General features: G+C 42.0%; 1 protein-coding gene across 2 annotated transcripts in view; it reads right to left on the reverse strand.

The window, feature by feature from the left end:
• The window catches only part of PCLO (piccolo presynaptic cytomatrix protein), a 548,662-nt gene that overhangs the window by 112,148 nt on the left and 417,350 nt on the right, over positions 1–19,164 (reverse strand). For both annotated transcript variants that reach the window (XM_038373536.2, XM_038373500.2), the window contains exons 11-13: positions 1,915–2,023; positions 1,209–1,276; positions 240–451 (exon numbers count right to left, since the gene is read on the reverse strand). In XM_038373536.2, the coding sequence (XP_038229464.1) occupies positions 240–451; positions 1,209–1,276; positions 1,915–2,023 (389 nt within the window). The remainder of the gene's footprint in view (positions 1–239; positions 452–1,208; positions 1,277–1,914; positions 2,024–19,164) is intronic.

Consider the following 19,164-nt stretch of genomic DNA (forward strand, 5'->3'; position numbering starts at 1 on the left):
AAACTTCCTCTGTGATCTTGGGTAAGTCACATCATCTTTGTACCTTAGTTCCCCACCTATAAAATAGGAACAATAATATTCTTCTCTGCCATGAGGGTGTGGTGAGGCTAAATTAATTTACATGTGTGAGTCACTCTGTTGCTACACTGGAGAGGTCATGTAGGTAGATAATTACTTTTTGTGACCACGTTTTACTCACTGGACAACTGAGAAGCGTATCACAAGTGGAAGCATCTTACCTTGCTGCTGTGTCGTTTTTTGCTCACTGATGGTGAACCAGGCTGGCCGGGACTGGGAACAGCAGTGGAGGTGGCTGAGGGAGTGCCAGAATGGACATGAGATCCCTTCTCCACTGCTGAGGAAGCAACCAAAGGGGACTGCTGTAGGGAAACCTTTTGGAGCTCTGCAGCCAGCTGCTTAGGATCGACCCCTGGGGACTTCGCCTTGTCTACTGGATTGAGGTAAAAGAGCTTTATGTTGATAATTGCTAAACCATTCAGTCCTCTGGCTATTCCAGCAGTGGGTCAACACACTAAATAAATAAACAACATTGTCAGATTGCCTGCTTTTATTTCCACTAATTGAAGATCTGACTCCACATTTCAGTGCAAAAAGAACTTGAAAACAACAGGTCCCCTTCTCCACCCACTCAACACCAAGTCATCAAACCCCAGCTATCACATAAACCCTTTAGGAGAAATCTTCTTTAGCCAGCAACGGAAGTTTGCTTTTGTTACAGTAAGATTAGAGATGATCTAATCTCGGCTGATAATTAGCCAGAGCCTCAGCTGCTGATTTACACCAGCTGAAGACTTGGCCCCATGTCTGTAGCTTCTAGAACTCTTCCAGGTTTGTTAAGAACCCATACTTTGGTATGACAACAGTTCATCCAAAATCTTTTGTTTAAATAACTGAGTAATAAAGTCAAATCACTGCTGAGCAAATTCATGCAAAAAGAAAAGGACTAAGAAAGGATATGAGCACGAAAGAGACTCCGAAGTCTGGAATGGAAGACTTCATAAGCTAATCAGAGCAGAGAATATTTATTTTTAAGCAATTTAGGAAATAAAGTCACATACCAGACATTTCATGAGTTTCTGCTATGTGCTTAAAATGCAAACAAAACTTTGTCTACCATTCATAATTTTCAGCTGTGGTGCTTATGGCCATCCAGTCCATACATTTGAAAGCAATCTGCTTTCACCTACCAGCCTTTACTGGGTCATGCAGTTCCAAATGCTGGGGATTCTCAGAATCTGAGAGCATGTTGAGGTCCCTAAAGAAAGCAATGAGAAGCCTGAGACAAAAGAAACTCTTTCCTTATACCCTCGTTATTTTATTAAGTCGATAAATGAGACGTGATTAATGACAGAAAGCAGCTCCCAAGCATGGCCCTTCTTAGCTGATACAAATTTGCAATGCTGTTAAAGTCAAATGTGCTGAGAAAAATGATTCTTTTAAGGTGAAATCTTTAATGGATTGAATGTAAGATTATATTGAAATACATACATGTCTTATGATGTTTAGATGTGTTACAGCTTCCATCCTAATATAACATGTTTCAACAGAAGTCATGGGAAGACTAAATTCTTATCTCCTTACACTGGCCTACCCCACTGAATTCAATGGGATTGTACCTGTGTAATGAGAGGAGAATTTGTCCTAGAAAGGGAGACATCATTCTGGATAAAAACATAATTAGCTAAAATCTCTTTTAACTCATCCCTTCGTTGTATTTTTAATGATTTATTATGGAACAAATAAACCTCCAAAAGTCACCCTGAACCCTTTTTCTAGTTAATTATAAATGTACAAATCCTCCAGGCTAGCAAAGGTTCCACCTTAACAACTGTAAATCAAAAAAAGCCATGAAAGCCAAAAAAAATGGAAACAGAAAGATGGGGAAAAACTCACAGTCTTACACATATTTCTGCTTCCCCACTTTGTTGACTAATGATACTCTGGACTTCTTCATAAGTTCTTGCAGTCAAGGGGATGCCATTCCATTCCAACACCTGCATTCCTAGGACAGCAAAATAGCAAACAGTGAAATACTGTTGCTAAGTGACCCAGCCTTTAACTTAAAGTGCATGATTTTATGTGACATTCAGAAAATCTGTTATACATGGTCTTTGGTACATTCCATTACCAAACAACTTTCACTGCACACTGATAAGATTAATGAATGTTATGATGCCATCAGCTTACCTATATGACTCAGTTGGCAGCTGAACACCCTTCTGGCTGTTCATGCACACTGCATAAAATGCTTTGTCTGGGTTGCATGATAGTGAAAGATTTTTAGAACATCAAAATAGAGGCACACTGGTCAATGTATTAAAGAAATCACCATTCTAGGTATCAGACATTTCCTAGCGAATTAACATCTGTGAATTAGGCTAAGCTGACATTCCCAGCTTGCTGGCAAACAACTGCTGAGTGTCTGGCGTAAGAAATGCAACAGCAATGGCCTAACTTTGTGGGAGAGATGTGTAAATGCTGGGCCATTGTTTGTATTCTGTCATTAAAAAATAAAATAAGAGAGGACCATATCAATGAAGTTAGGTCAATTTACACCAAGTGAAGACATTTCAAAATGTCTGAAATCAGCCTTGATAAACTGTCTTGGAAATTTACAAGTTCAGGCACGGATTCTGCTTACCCACCTTTCACCAGGAGGAGGGTGATGATGGTTGTGCATTGGCTGAAGATAAACTCACTATCTGGGGTGGAGGAAATCTGAGTCTGGGGTTGCATAAGGCTGTCCTAAATGTATGCATTATTATATGTGTCTGTTCTAATTTTCCTAAGGTCTGATCCTGCAAAGACTTACTATAGAGTGTAATGCCATGAGCTGGCCCATTCAATTTACAGTAGTAAGCACTGTGCAGGATCAAGGCCCCCCAGTTAATTATTTGGAGACCATAACCTAATCAGATGAGAAATCTTATTTGGTTACAATGAGTTCTTTCAGGTCAGAACGTTTACACTGAACATACCATTGAGTTAAACAGGGGAGCTCAGAGCATACAGCAGTAGCCAGCTCACCAATTAGGGCCAGATTATGAATTCTGCGTTTACACTGATGATCAGTCACTCACATGAGTAACTCCAATTAGGTCAACTTCTCACCAGTGTACGGGTTTCAAAATCCAGCCCTTGAACTATGTAAGGAAAAGGTTCTTAACAGATCAAGTTCCAGAATACTTAATGTCACACGTAAAATCAATAAGTTAAAATCTTAAAACCACAACATTTTCACAGCAAGAAAACCACAATTGTTTGGCTTGTTGCCACTTACACAGATAAAATTGAGTCATCACATGGGTCTTATGGTTATTTTGAGAATCCCGTGCTGTTGTATACAACAAATGGGGAAAAATAATAAAGTAAAACACAGCAACAAACTCATAAACAAAGGAAAAGATTAAGTAAAATATAATGTTAATTGCTTTTGCAGGAGAAGGAATGAATTTATACAGTGATGAAAGAGTGAGAAAAGATATAGGCTATCATACTACATTGTGCGACATTTCCCCAGGATACTGCTAGAATATGAAATACCATATTTCCTCATGCATTTGTCAGCAAGAATTTTTAATGTAATTTAGTGTCACAACAATGAAAATACAAACAATGTGAGGAATGAATATGAAATGATGCTCAGAAGGCAATGAAGCACATTTTGGAATAGATTTACCAAAATAGATTTACCTTTCTTTAAAATTAAACCCCTTTTCATTTACAAATCACTGTTCAAGAGGAAGATCTAGCTTTTGAAGAATTGCAAATAATTGTTTTGCTGTTTAGGATGTAGATTTGTAGAGTCTGATTCTAATCTCACTTACCCTGAAGTATAGCAGGAGCAATTCTGATTGGAGTGATTGTAGCAACTCCTAATTTACTGCAGTGTAAGTGCACAGTAGCAAACACAGTGGTTTACTGGGGTTTCTGGAGAGGTAGGGGCTAGAGTTATTTCCATTTACATGCCAACCTCTGGCTATATGCCATTTTTGAAAGGAAGAACACAGAGGAAAATTAGGTGTCCTGCTGTGATCGTACATTGATTAATTAAATACAGTTAAAAGAGCTAAAACCAGCACTTCCATATAGCAGCAAAGAGATAAAAGGGAAGAGGAAGGTGTGGGATGTTTGGGAATATGGGTGGCATCCTGTTATGATGCATGACATTTACTAACAAATGACATCTGCCTTGCATGCTGGAGAAAATACCATGTATCTGGTTCAGCACCAAGTGCTACTCACCAGAAAATGAGACAGCAAGTTGCTCCAGCTTAGAGGATCAGCAAGAGGATCACCTGCAGCCTACCACGATCATAGATTCATAGATAGTAAGGTCAGAAGGGACCATTCTGATCATCTAGTCCGACCTCCTGCACAACGCAGGCCACAGAATCTCACCCACCCACTCCTACGAAAAACCTCACCTATGTCTGAGCTATTGAAGTCCTCAAATCGTGATTTAAAGACTTCAAGGAGCAGAGAATCCTCCAGCAAGTGACCTGTGCCCCATGCTACAGAGGAAGGCGAAAAACCTCCAGGGACTCTTCTAATCTGCCCGGGAGGAAAATTCCTTTCCGACCCCAAATATGGCGATCAGCTAAACCCTGAGCATATGGGCAAGATTCACCAGCCAGATACTACAGAAAATTCTTTCCTGGGTAACTCAGATCCCATCCATCTAAAATCTCATCTCAGGGGATTAGGCCTATTTACCCTGAATATTTAAAGATCAATTAATTACCAAAATCACATTATCCCATCATACCATCTCCTCCATAAACTTATTGAGTAGAATCTTAAAGCCAGATAGATCTTTTGCCCCCACTGCTTCCCTTGGAAGGCTATTCCAAAACTTGACTCCTCTGATGGTTAGAAATCTTCATCTAATTTCAAGTCTAAACTTCCTGGTGGCCAGTTTATACCCATTTGTTCTTGTGTCCACATTGGTGCTGATCTTAAATAATTCCTCTCCCTCTCCTGTATTTATCTCTCTGATATATTTATAGAGAGCAATCAAATCTCCCTTCAACCTTCTTTTAGTTAGGCTAAACAAGCCAAGCTCCTTAAGTCTCCTTTCATAAGACAAGTTTTCCATTCCTCGGATCATCCTAGTAGCCCTTCTCTGTACCTGCTCCAGTTTGAATTCATCCTTTTTAAACATGGGAGACCAGAACTACACACAGTATTCCAGGTGAGGTCTCATCAGTGCCTTGTATAACGGTACTAAAACCTCCTTATCCCTACTGGAAATACCTCTCCTGATGCATCCCAAAACTGCATTAGTTTTTTTCACAGCCATATCACATTGGCAGCTCATAATCATCCTATGATCAACCAATACTCCAAGGTCCTTCTCCTCTTCTGTTACTTCTAATTGATGCGTCCCCAGTTTATAACTAAAATTCTTGTTATTAATCCCTAAATGCATAACCTTATCCTTCTCACTATTAAATTTCATCCTATTACTATTACTCCAGTTTACAATACCCCGATCCTTCTCTGAATTGGCAATATCTCCCAGCTTTGTATCATCTGCAAACTTTATTAGCACACTCCCACTTTTTGTGCCGAGGTCAGTAATAAAAAGATTAAATAAGATTGGTCCCAAAACCGATCCCTGAGGAACTCCACTGGTAACCTCCCTCCAGCCTGACAGTTCGCCTTTCAGTAGGACCCATTGTAGTCTCCCCTTTAACCAATTCCTTATCCAACTTTTGATGTTCATATTGATCCCCATCTTTTCCAATTTAACTAATAATTCCCCATGTGGCATGGTATCAAACGCCTTACTGAAATCTAGGTAAATTAGATCCACTGCATTTCCTTTGTCTAAAAAATCTGTTACTTTCTCAAAGAAGGAAATCAGGTTGGTTTGGCATGATCTACCTTTTGTAAAACCATGTTGTATTTTGTCCCATTTACCATTGACTTCAATGTCCTTAACTAATTTCTCCTTCAAAATTTTTTCCAGGACCTTGCATACTACAGATGTCAAACTAACTGGCCTGTAGTTACCCGGATCACTTTTTTTTCCTTTCTTAAAAATAGGAACTATATTAGCAATTCTCCATTCATTCGGTACAACTCCTGAGTTTACAGATTCATTAAAAATTCTTGCTAATGGGCTTGCAATTTCAGGTGCCAATTCCTTTAATATTCTTGGATGAAGATTATCTGGGCCCCCCGATTTAGTCCCATTAAGCTGTTTGAGTTTCACTTCTACCTCAGATATGGTAATATCTACCTCCATATCCTCATTCCCATTTGTCATGCTACCATTATCCCTAAGATCCTCTTTAGCCTTATTAAAGACTGAGGCAAAGTATTTGTTTAGCTATTGGGCCATGCCTAGATTATCTTTAACCTCCACTCCATCCTCAGTGTTTAGCAGCCCCACGTCTTCTTTCTTAGTTTTCTTCTTATTTATATGGCTATAGAACCTTTTACTGTTGGTTTTAATTCCCTTTGCAAGCTCCAACTCTACTTGACTTTTAGCCTGTCTCACTTTATCCCTACATGTTCTGACCTCAATAAGGTAGCTTTCCTTGCTGATCCCTCCCATCTTCTACTCCCTGTATGCTTTCTGCTTCTTCTTAATCACCTCTCTAAGATGCTTGCTCATCCAGCTTGGTCTACAACTCCTGCCTATGAATTTTTTCCCCTTTCTTAGGATACAGGCTTCTAATAGCTTCTGCAGCTTTGATTTAAAGTAATCTCAGGCCTCCTCTACCTTTAGATCCATAAGTTCTTCAGTCCATTCCACTTCCCTAACTAATTTCCTTAATTTTTGAAAGTCAGCCCTTTTGAAATCAAAATCCCTAGTTGCAGATTTATTTTTGTTAATCCTTCGGTTCAGTTTGAACTGAATTAGCTCATGATCTCTTAAACCAAGATTATCGCCTATAACCATTTCTTCTATGAGGTACTCACCAAAAACCAAATCTAAAATGGCATCCCCTCTCGTCGGTTCAGCAACTACTTGATGAAGGAATCCATCAGCTATCGCATCTAGGAAAATCTGAGCCCTATTATTATTAGCACTGGTCCTCCAGTCTATATCTGGGAAGTTAAAGTCTCCCATGATCACGCAGTTTCCATTAGTATTTACTTTATTAAAAACATTAAAAAGGGCTCTATCCATATCCAAATTAGATCCCGGCAGTCTATAGCATACCCCAAGCACTATCATAGGAGAGGCTCTACTAGTTATCTTCCCCAATGTAATTTTTGCCCAGACGGACTCTGTCTTATCCATTGCATCGCTTCTTATTTCTTTACATTCTACCTCATCATTGATGTACAATGCTACTCCACCACCTTTACCTTTATTTCTGTCTTTCCTAAACAGCACATACCCTTCAATACCTGTAGTCAAGTCATGACTACTATTCCACCATGTTTCTGTTATCCCTATAATATCTGGTTTCACTTCCTGCACCAGTAGCTCTAGTTCCTCCATTTTGTTACCTAGGCTCCTCACATTGGTGTACAAACATCTTAATTTTTGCTGTTTGGGCTCGCTCACATTTTGTACCCTATTAGGCACAGTCATTCTACAGCTAGTATAACCTATTAGACTGGTATCCACACTGCCCTTGCTCCTTATATACATTCTCCTACGCACGGTTGTATCCTTTCTTACTTCGTCTTCTTCCCTCTCAATGCTAAAATCTGGCGTGGAGATTACCTGGACATCTCCCAACCATCTCCCCCAAATTCCTAGTTTAAAACTCTCTTTATCAGTTGTGCCAGCCTCCATCCTAGAAGTCTATTTCCTTCCCTACTCAGATGAAGTCCATCCTGAGAGAACTGTCCTCTGTCCATGAATGCCTCCCAGTGGCCATACATCCCATAGCCCTCCTTATAGCACCACTGCCTAAGATATCTGTTGACAGTCATAATCTTGTCACACCTTTGTTGCCCTTCTCTAGGAACAGGCAGAATCCCACTGAAGATCACCTGAGCCTCGATTTCCTTAAGCGTCTTCCCCAGCCTAGCATAGTCTCCCTTAATACTTTCCAGAAAGAATCTAGCCGTATCATTTGTTCCCACATGAAGGATAATTAGGGGATTCTTTCCCGCTCCCTTTAGGATCCTTTTCAACCTCAGGTCTACATCCCATATCTTAGCACCCGGAAGACAGCACACCCTTCTGTTCTCTGGATCAGCTCTAGTTACAGGCCTGTCTCTTCTTCTCAATAAAGAATCCCCTATCACATAGACCTGCCTTTTCCTGGTGACGGTGCTATTCTCCAGTCTCTCCCCTGTTCCCTCTGGCTGCAAGTTCTTTCAATTCCTATTTTCCCTTATAATCCTCTTCAACCCATCCTGTATCCTCCTGGGGCTACACCATATTTGGTGTAGTCTCCCTTGACTCTTCCCCTTTTCCTATAGGACTAGCCTCTCTTCTCTTCTTCCTTGCCCTTCCACCTTCAGCAACTACCTGCTGAGCCCCTTCTTCATTTTCCAACTCTGCAAATCTGTTCCTAAGCTCTATTTCTCCTTCACTAGCCCGTCTTTTCCTCTGCCTGGTTCTTTTAGTCACATGCTTCCACTGACCACTTTCCTCATCCAGTCTCCCCTCAAAATTCCCCAGGCCTGCTTCCATCTGTAAGTCTGAGCGTTTCCCTTCAGATACCTCATGTCTTTGCTCCATCATCTGCTCAAACCCCTTCCTAACCTCAACCAGACTTTCCACCTGCATCTCCAAACCTTGGATCTTTTCCTCCATCAGCTCTATCAGACGGCATTTCAGGCAGAAAAAACTCTTACCAGGTCCCCCCTCCAGGATCACGTACATACCACAGCTTCCACATCCAGTCATCCTCATTGTGTCTTCCACTACATGAGTCACTCCCACAGCTGCCTCCATATCTGTCATAGCCTTCCCACCTAAATCCTGTTAATCTTCTCCTCCAACAGAACTCCCACTCAAATCCCCTGTTTACAGCTCTGTTTGCTAGCTCCTGTGCCACTGTAGCTGTCTGTCCCTTATTATGGCAGATGTATCTTGTGCTGGGCATGTGTTTGTCGGTATATCAGTATCCCAACTGGGCCACCTACTGCCTTTAGATGGGGCAAACCTGGTCTAATTTTAGTCAATGAGAATTTTGCCATTGATTAAAAGGGGACCAAGATATGGCACAATGACTTAGAAGAATGTTTTTAGCTAGGAAAATGTTTATCTGACCAGTTTCTACTCTCTTAATTATTTTCTAACTATTGTCCTTTTCCCTTGAGAAACTGGTACTATCCAATATCCTTCGAGCTAATGCAGCCTCCTAAATGCAAAAAAAAAAAAAAAAGAGAGAGATTGATGAGGATTAAATGACTCCTCAGCCATAGTTGGTATCCAGCCACAGTTTCTGCCCAAGTCAACTTTGTTTCCCAAAACCCCTAAAAAGTGTGAACATCAAACATGATTCAAAGGCTCCGGATACAAGAAAATACATCATGCAGTAGCTTGTATTGCCAGTGTCCTCCAAACTATGGCCTCGAACCAAATCCTGCTGAAATCTTTGAGGGTCTTCAGATCAAGACATACATCTATTTTCTTCATAACCATAGGCTTCTCTCTTCAAGGCTATGACTCCAATACTAAATTCATGCCAACAAAGATCTGGCTTTGACCACTTATTTTTAAAAAAATAACAAACCTCAGCAGACCACCTTTGATCTAGATCTAAGCTAAACAACCTCTGCTCCCTTTATCTGAGAGACGGGCTCCATCTTACGAAGAGAGGGAAGAACATCTTTGCCAGCAGGCTGGCTAACCTAGTGAGGAGGGCTTTAAACTAGGTTCACCGGGGGAAGGAGACCAAAGCCCTGAGGTAAGTGGGAAAGCGGGATACCGGGAGGAAGCACAGGCAGGAATGTCTGTGAGGGGAGGGCTCCTGCCTCATACTGGGAATGAGGGGCGATCAACAGGTTATCTCAAGTGCTTATATACAAATGCACAAAGCCTTGGAAACAAGCAGGGAGAACTGGAGGTCCTGGTGATGTCAAGGAATTATGACGTGATTGGAATAACAGAGACTTGGTGGGATAACTCACATGACTGGAGTACAGTCATGGATGGTTATAAACTGTTCAGGAAGGACAGGCAGGGCAGAAAAGGTGGGGGAGTAGCACTGTATGTAAGGGAGCAGTATGACTGCTCAGAGCTCCGGTACGAAACTGTGGAAAAACCTGAGTGTCTCTGGATTAAGTTTAGAAGTGTGTGCAACAAGAGTGATGTCATGGTGGGAGTCTGCTATAGACCACCGGACCAGGGGGATGAGGTGGATGAGGCTTTCTTCCGGCAACTCACGGAAGCTACTAGATCGCATGCCCTGATTCTCATGGGTGACTTTAATTTTCCTGATATCTGCTGGGAGAGCAATACAGCGGTGCATAGACAATCCAGGAAGTTTTTGGAAAGCGTAGGGGACAATTTCCTGGTGCAAATGCTAGGGGAGCCAACTAGGGGGAGCGCTTTTCTTGACCTGCTGCTCACAAACCGGGTAGAATTAGTGGGGGAAGCAAAAGTGGATGGGAATCTGGGAGGCAGTGACCATGAGTTGGTTGAGTTCAGGATCCTGACGCAGGGAAGAAAGGTAAGCAGCAGGATACGGACCCTGGACTTCAGGAAAGCAGACTTTGACTCCCTCAGGGAACAGATGGCCAGGATCCCCTGGGGGACTAACATGAAAGGGAAGGGAGTCCAGGAGAGCTGGCTGTATTTCAAGGAATCCCTGTTGAGGTTACAGGGACAAACCATCCCGATGAGTCGAAAGAATAGTAAATATGGCAGGCGACCAGCTTGGCTTAATGGTGAAATCCTAGCGGATCTTAAACATAAAAAAGAAGCTTACAAGAAGTGGAAGGTTGGACATATGACCAGGGAAGAGTATAAAAATATTGCTCGGGCATGTAGGAAAGATATCAGGAGGGCCAAATCGCACCTGGAGCTGCAGCTAGCAAGAGATGTCAAGAGTAACAAGAAGGGTTTCTTCAGGTATGTTGGCAACAAGAAGAAAGCCAAGGAAAGTGTGGGCCCCTTACTGAATGAGGGAGGCAAGCTAGTGACAGAGGATGTGGAAAAAGCTAATGTACTCAATGCTTTTTTGCCTCTGTTTTCACTAACAAGGTCAGCTCCCAGACTGCTGTGCTGGGCATCACAAAACGGGGAAGAGATGGCCAGCCCTCTGTAGAGATAGAGGTGGTTAGGGACTATTTAGAAAAGCTGGACGTGCACAAGTCCATGGGGCCGGACGAATTGCATCCGAGAGTGCTGAGGGAATTGGCGGCTGTGATTGCAGAGCCCTTGGCCATTATCTTTGAAAACTCGTGGCGAACGGGGAAGTCCCGGATGACTGGAAAAAGGCTAATGTAGTGTCCATCTTTCAAAAGGGAAGAAGGAGGATCCTGGGAACTACAGGCCGGTCAGCCTCACCTCAGTCCCTGGAAAAATCATGGAGCAGGTCCTCAAAGAATCAATCCTGAAGCACTTAGAGGAGAGGAAAGTGATCAGGAACAGTCAGCATGGATTCACCAAGGGAAGGTCATGCCTGACTAATCTAATCGCCTTTTATGATGAGATTACTGGTTCTGTGGATGAAGGGAAAGCAGTGGATGTATTGTTTCTTGACTTTAGCAAAGCTTTTGACACGGTCTCCCACAGCATTCTTGTCAGCAAGTTAAGGAAGTATGGGCTGGATGAATGCACTATAAGGTGGGTAGAAAGCTGGCTAGATTGTCGGGCTCAACGGGTAGTGATCAATGGCTCCATGTCTAGTTGGCAGCCGGTGTCAAGTGGAGTGCCCCAGGGGTCGGTCCTGGGGCCCGTTTTGTTCAATATCTTCATAAATGATCTGGAGGATGGTGTGGATTGCACTCTCAGCAAATTTGCGGATGATACTAAACTGGGAGGAGTGGTAGATACGCTGGAGGGGAGGGATAGGATACAGAAGGACCTAGACAAATTGGAAGATTGGGCCAAAAGAAATCTAATGAGGTTCAATAAGGATAAGTGCAGGGTCCTGCACTTAGGATGGAAGAATCCAATGCACCGCTACAGACTAGGGACCGAATGGCTCGGCAGCAGTTCTGCAGAAAAGGACCTAGGGGTGACAGTGGACGAGAAGCTGGATATGAGTCAGCAGTGTGCCCTTGTTGCCAAGAAGGTCAATGGCATTTTGGGATGTATAAGTAGGGGCATAGCGAGCAGATCGAGGGACGTGATCGTTCCCCTCTATTTGACACTGGTGAGGCCTCATCTGGAGTACTGTGTCCAGTTTTGGGCCCCACACTACAAGAAGGATGTGGATAAATTGGAAAGAGTACAGCGAAGGGCAACAAAAATGATTAGGGGTCTAGAGCACATGACTTATGAGGAGAGGCTGAGGGAGCTGGGATTGTTTAGTCTGCAGAAGAGAAGAATGAGGGGGGATTTGATAGCTGCTTTCAACTACCTGAAAGGGGGTTTCAAAGAGGATGGCTCTAGACTGTTCTCAATGGTAGCAGATGACAGAACGAGGAGTAATGGTCTCAAGTTGCAATGGGGGAGGTTTAGATTGGATATTAGGAAAAACTTTTTCACTAAGAGGGTGGTGAAACACTGGAATGCGTTACCTAGGGAGGTGGTAGAATCTCCTTCCTTAGAGGTTTTTAAGGTCAGGCTTGACAAAGCCCTGGCTAGGATGATTTAACTGGGACTTGGTCCTGCTTTGAGCAGGGGGTTGGACTAGATGACCTTCTGGGGTCCCTTCCAACCCTGATATTCTATGATTCTATGATTCTATGATCTACAAAGGTGTTTGAAACATTAACTGCTGCCAGATATATCTTTTTTTTTATTTAAATGAGGTTTTGATATCAAATGTCTAATCTGCTTCAGGTACAATCATTATACAACAAACTTAATTATATTTTAAAATGCACAGAGAGTAGATGTGAAAATATCATTTAATTCTGTGCATTTGAAACCCTCAGAAGCAAACTCAGCAAGGACTTTCCTCTCAGCAGTTCATATTTTCAGTACTATGTGAGCACAAAGTGCATCCTTTTCTTCCATTCAAAGGACAGCAGAAGAGTTCAAATCTTTGGGCCCCAGAGTGAACGTTAGGAAGCCAACCTTCTCTACAGTGTGTCTCAGATGAGCACTGGGATATATATAGCTAGCTCTTATATAGCACTTTTCATCCATAGATCCCAAAGCACTTTTCAAAGGACATCAGCTCTATCATCCCCATTACATAGATGGGAAAACTAAGGCACAGAAAGGTGAAGTGACTTGCCCAAGTTCACCCAGCAATCCAGCAACAGAGATTTCATAGATTCATAAATTCTAAGATCGGAAGGGACCATTATGATAATCTAATCTGACCTCCTGTATAAAACACAAGACATACAGCATCCCCAAAATAATTCCTAGAGCAGATGTTTAGAAAAACATCCAATCTTAATTTTAAAATAGTCAGGGGCGGAGAATCCACCACAACCCTTGATAAATTGTTCCAATGGTTAATTGCTCTCACTGTTAAAAATGTACATCTTATTTCCAGTCTGAATTTGTCCAGCTCAACTTCAAGCCATATTACATGTTTCTGTGCTAGACTGAAGTGTCCATTATTAAATATTTGTTTCCCACATAGGTACTTATAAACGGTCATCAAGTCATCCCTTAACCTTCTCTTTGTTAAGATAAATAAATTGAGCTCCATGAGTCTATCACAGGATAGATGTGATAGATGCCTATACAGGAAGGTATATTTTCTAATCCTTTAATCATTCCCGCGGCTCTTCTCTGAACCCTCTCCAATTTATCAACATCCTTCTTGAATTGTGGGTACCAGAACTGGTCACAGTATTCCAGCAGGTTCCATAAGTCAAAAAAATACAGAGGTGAAATAACCTCTCTACTTTTAAGCAAGATTCCCCTGTTTATGCACCCCAGGATCACATTAGCTCTTTTGGCCAGAGAGTCACATTCGGAGCTCATGTTTCGCTGATTATTCACCACAACCCCCAAGTCTTTTTCAGAGCCACTGCTTCCAAGGATAGAGTCCCTATCCTGTAAGTATGGTCTACATTCTTTGTTCCCAGAAGTATGCATTTACTTTTAGACATATTAAATGCATATTGTTTGCTTGTGCCCAGTTTACCAATCAATCCAGATTGCTCTGAATCGGTGACCTTTCCTCTTCATTATTTACCACTCCTCCAATTTTTGTATCCTCTGCAAACCTTTATCAGTGAAGAGCTAATGTTTTTCTACATTGATAAAAATGTTAAATAGCATGGGGTCAAAAACAGAACTCTGTGGTACGCCAATAAAAATGGACTTGCCCAATGATGATTCCCTATTTACAGTTACACTTTGAGACCTATTAGTTATCCAGTTGTTAATCCATTTAATGTGTGCTATATTAATTTAATTTTGTTCTAGTTTTTTAAACAAAATGTTGTGCAGTACCAACTCAAATACCTTACAAAAGTCTAAGTATAATGGTCCCAGTGGGTCTCTCCATTAGGCTGTGCTACCTCCATACACCTTACCTCCATCACTGAATTGTGACTTTGCCACAAACCCTAAGCAAAGTGCAATGTGTAGTGGTGCAGCCCAAGGAGCAGACAAGGAACCAGATTGTAATACTCAGTGCCATAATGTGTGTCCTGATTTCCTAATCCTTCGGGGGGAGGTAATCTGTGCCAGCCTGATATCTCGTGAAGATATCCCTGGCATGCTGACTCAGCTGTGCTGGCCAGCACATTGGCCTAACTCACCTCTGCCACCATACACCTCTGGTATGCTGAGGCATAAGGAACCCCTATGGAACTACACTCCACATCACACCGGGGTGCATATCCCCTACACCTCTGCCATCACCCCTTGAGATTTACTATAAAGACTGAGCAGCTTTAAGTCATGGCCAGAGATTCAGGATCGCTCTACTGATGGAGGTTGAACTGACAAATACCCTGGTCATCCAGGCCATAGCTCCTTCCCTGCTAGCATCACTCACTTTTTGACTGGTGTTGGTGGATCCTCCACTGGTGAGGAGATTACACTTTCTTTTCCATCACCACAACTTCCCCATCTAGCAAAGGTTCCACTACAGTGCCTGTGCAGACACTAGACTGAATCCTAGCTCCAAATATGGGGCGATGGTGTAACCAATCCTGCTTGGGTTTTCAGCAGAAGTGGAACATGGGATCTTTAGCATTAGAACATGATCTGCTACTTCTTGCGCAAAAGGACTAAGCCCCCTAATCATCAGCTACTGAAAACTCATAAGCCTTGTACGCAGACCAGACATCAGGAGCCATGTTGTAACAGCACGGAGTACACTGGCACTGCCAGCCTATTCAATCATGTGCCATCTCCTACAAGCCAATATGTTCTCTGCTTTAACGCTGCTAAAAAGATCAAAGCGTGACTCACTAATGCGTATATGTGGACAGACACTAATCGGAAATGGTTCCATTTGTTATATGTTTCTTTTGAATTAATCCACAAAAATGTTGTAAAACTATGTGTACTGTAAAATATGAAATTTCCTATTCTGGATGGTGTTGATATTTTATAGCTCTACCGTAGCTCTAGCTCTCGAGAGCCTGGAGCAAGGCTACCATAAAAGTGTCTGAATAGTATTGCAATATTCTTCAAGAGCTTGGAGGTGCAGTTCTTTGAATCATTTAAATTGGTCTATTTTGACACAAATAGGTACTTGTGACTGATTCATTTGAACTCATGTGTGTGTATGCCCTCAACTTGCTTTCTAGTGCTTCTAGAAGTAAGAGGAGAAATATCTGCACTGATTAAAAAAATTACATCTTCTAGGGGTTGAGTTTTCCAAAGCTATCTAAAATTAGCCAATACTGTTTTTAATGGAACTTGAGTGTCTAAATCCATTAGCGAGCTTTGAAAATATCTGTCTAGCTTTTTGTCCTCCAGTCACCTTAAAAACATAGTGTTAACCGAACATTTGTTGTGTCCTGAATCATGACACACACACAATGGACTAAAATTTAACAGAAAATTTCTAATTAGCCCAACAGGCTTAAAATGGCTAACTATAAATTCAGACTCATATTCTTTGATAAAGGAATCATCTGTAATTGTGGCTATAGCTAACTATGAGTAGACATCTCAATGACACTGAGCCCAACAATGCTTCCTCAGCTCTCGTCCCCTAATGCCCCTACTCTACTTGCACTACATTGATAACATCTTCATCATCTGGACCCATGGAAAAGAAGCCCTTGAGGAATTCCACCATGATTTCAACAATTTCCATCCCACCATCAACCTCAGCCTGGACCAGTCCACACAAGAGATCCACTTCCTGGACACTACGGTGCTAATAAGCGATGGTAACATAAACACTACCCTATACCAGAAACCTACTAACCACTATACTTACCTACATGCCTCACAAAGATAAATCCATTCATGTTTGTGAGGCACTCAGATATTACTTCTGGATAGGTACTGTCCTATTCATAAACAGGCAGGTCAGGTTTGATAAGATATGAAAGAACACCTTCTAATCCAGAGTGCATTAGAACAGCTCCTGCTGTCTTAGTCAGATGCTGGGCTGATGTTAGACTTGCTGGGGCCCAGGGAAGAAACTAAGGAAGGGGCCCCAACCCCACTGAAGCCCAAACTCTACTGCCTGGGGCCAAAGCCCAAGCCCAAGCCCCACTGCCCAGGGCTGAAGCCTGAGTCCCCACCACTGGGGGCTGGAGTTGAAAACCAAGCCCCACCATCTTTAACTTAGCTTCACGGGGCCCCCTGTGGCGTGGGGTGCCAGGCAATTGCCCTGCTTGCTAGCCCCTAATGCTGGCTCTGCTCATATGGAAGTTCCATTTGGGTTCAGAGACAACAGGACCTTAGTTTGAGTCTCTGGGCATCAACTGGAAGATACAACGTGTATAATAGTATCTCTCCATCTTTAATTATTATTCTCATTCTGTGCCCCCTTTATATTGCTTTTGAAGTCATGAGCTTGCTGCATGATTAGATGTGAAAATTGATCGGGAGCTATAATTTGTGTGTCATGAAAGGATTTTATTTTTTCCTGCGTATCAGTCATAAACAAAATTGCATTAACTACAGAAAAAACAAACTGAGAAGACAAGTTTGATGGTGGCTGATCACCCCTTGGATTTAAAACATATACAACACAGTGGGCACTATTATTAAGCCAACCACTGCCACTCTTCACCAATTACGATACTGTGGAATCTCCTACTCAGAGTGAAAGCATTATCATATGTGTCCGAGTAGGAAAATGTTGAGTTTTTGGTGTCCGTCGTGTCATTGAGAGTCAGAAATATTTTTTTTAAAATCAGACTATACAGAGTTATGAATTTCCTTTAAAAATAATGAGCTGTCACTGTTTTGATTAACTGCTTTCATAAGGAAAGAAGAGAAAAGATGGGCTTGAGGCTAAGAGACAAGATTGGTACTTCTAGTCCTGGTCCTGCTATATGCTGCTATTGGCCCTGGACCCAAGCTCCTTCAACCTTCTGGGCCTGGGCCTTATTTCTCTACTGCCCTACACCTTGTGCCATCATTGACACCTGCATGTGTATTAGCATTGTGATCTGGCCTCTTTTGGACAGGTGTCGATCACTACATAAGTCAGTGAATAATCAGGCTCTCTGTGACAGAGGTTGCTGATCAATAAAATGGGGACAGTAATATTTACCTACCTCATGGGGATGCTATAAGGAGTAACCTTTGTAAAAGGTACTTTGAGAAGCTCAGAAAGTGCTATATATAAGTTAAAAGTAATCTTATATTATGGCATGCACTCTGAATGATGAAAAATGGAATTAGCTGCCAAAGTTTGACATTCACCACTAAATTATTTTATGGTCTATTTTCTCTAGTTATTTTTCTTTAATTCTAAAAGTTCCTAATGGTTAAAAATAGGCTGATGAAAGTCAATGTGTTAATGTGCTTCTCTCTACTGCTGGGCATGAATCACACAAAACTCATTATTTGTAGTAGACACCTTCACTTCCTCGCCCATTCATCACTCATGCCCAGGTTGAATGTTTTCCATTATTATAATAATTAATATAACGACAGTGCTCATGGTTGCTAAAAATGGACAATCTGTTCTGCATGGTAGAATGACAGCACTGAATCCAGCCCTGAAACATGACCACTTTGCGCTGCCTCACCAATGTGAAGCAGCTCTAGAGATGGCCTAGTTAGTCAAGGGAGGGTCAACCTAATGTAAGCGGAATCCTCTGATGGTTCAGAATTGTAGGAGCTCCTGCAGCACTGACAGTTACCAGCACAGTGGGCACAGCTGAAGAAAGAGGGTATGGCTGGGACTTCCTTCAGCTCTGGTCACTTGGGGCTTTTGGCAGCTGTTGTGACTCAGACCAGACTTAAGACTATTAGGCTTTTCTAAATTAGGCTAGGGGTGTGGTGTGGCACAAAACTGGCCCAGGATTGGTGGATTGTAAAGGCCAATCTTACCCCCTCCCTCCTGAGCCATGCTGTGGGTTGACTAGTAGGTAGGCTGGGCCTAATCTTCCTTCTGACTATTTTGCAGCATAATAGAAGCAGATTTTAAATTTGGGGGTCATCTGAGTTATCTGGATGGCAATTAAAATTTCTCCTTGTGAAAATGATCGTATCAATATAAGTAGTTTGTATTTCTTTCCTCACCACCCCTCCTCAACAAATAATATACTGGATAAGAAAATACTGCGGAAAGAATGATCATTTATGCCATGTTGACTGTGACACACTGTAATTAACGCCATTCACTGTCTCAGTGCTCCCATTTTGATGTGTTAAAAACAAAAAAAATAGCATACTGTTCACACAAAGAGAAATCTGGAGAGTATTTGCTCGGTTTCTTGGAATGCCGTTTGAAAATTGGATATACATTACAGAAACCTCCGGAGGAATAACCTCCCCGTTGAGTGCTCTAATTTAATTGAAAATCCAAACATTAAAAAATTCGGATGTTCTCATAGACAAAATCCTCATTGGCAACTGGTACATCATCTTTGTGCCAGCAGTAAAAGATTTCTCATTTACTAGTATGTGCATGGTGGACTGGCAGAATCTTCTGAGCTCAAGGTCACCATCTCCAGAGATGTGCAAAAGAAAATCAAGAGTGGCAATTT

This window comes from Dermochelys coriacea, chromosome 1 (genome assembly GCF_009764565.3).
Source record: "Dermochelys coriacea isolate rDerCor1 chromosome 1, rDerCor1.pri.v4, whole genome shotgun sequence".
NCBI lineage: Eukaryota > Metazoa > Chordata > Testudines > Dermochelyidae > Dermochelys > Dermochelys coriacea.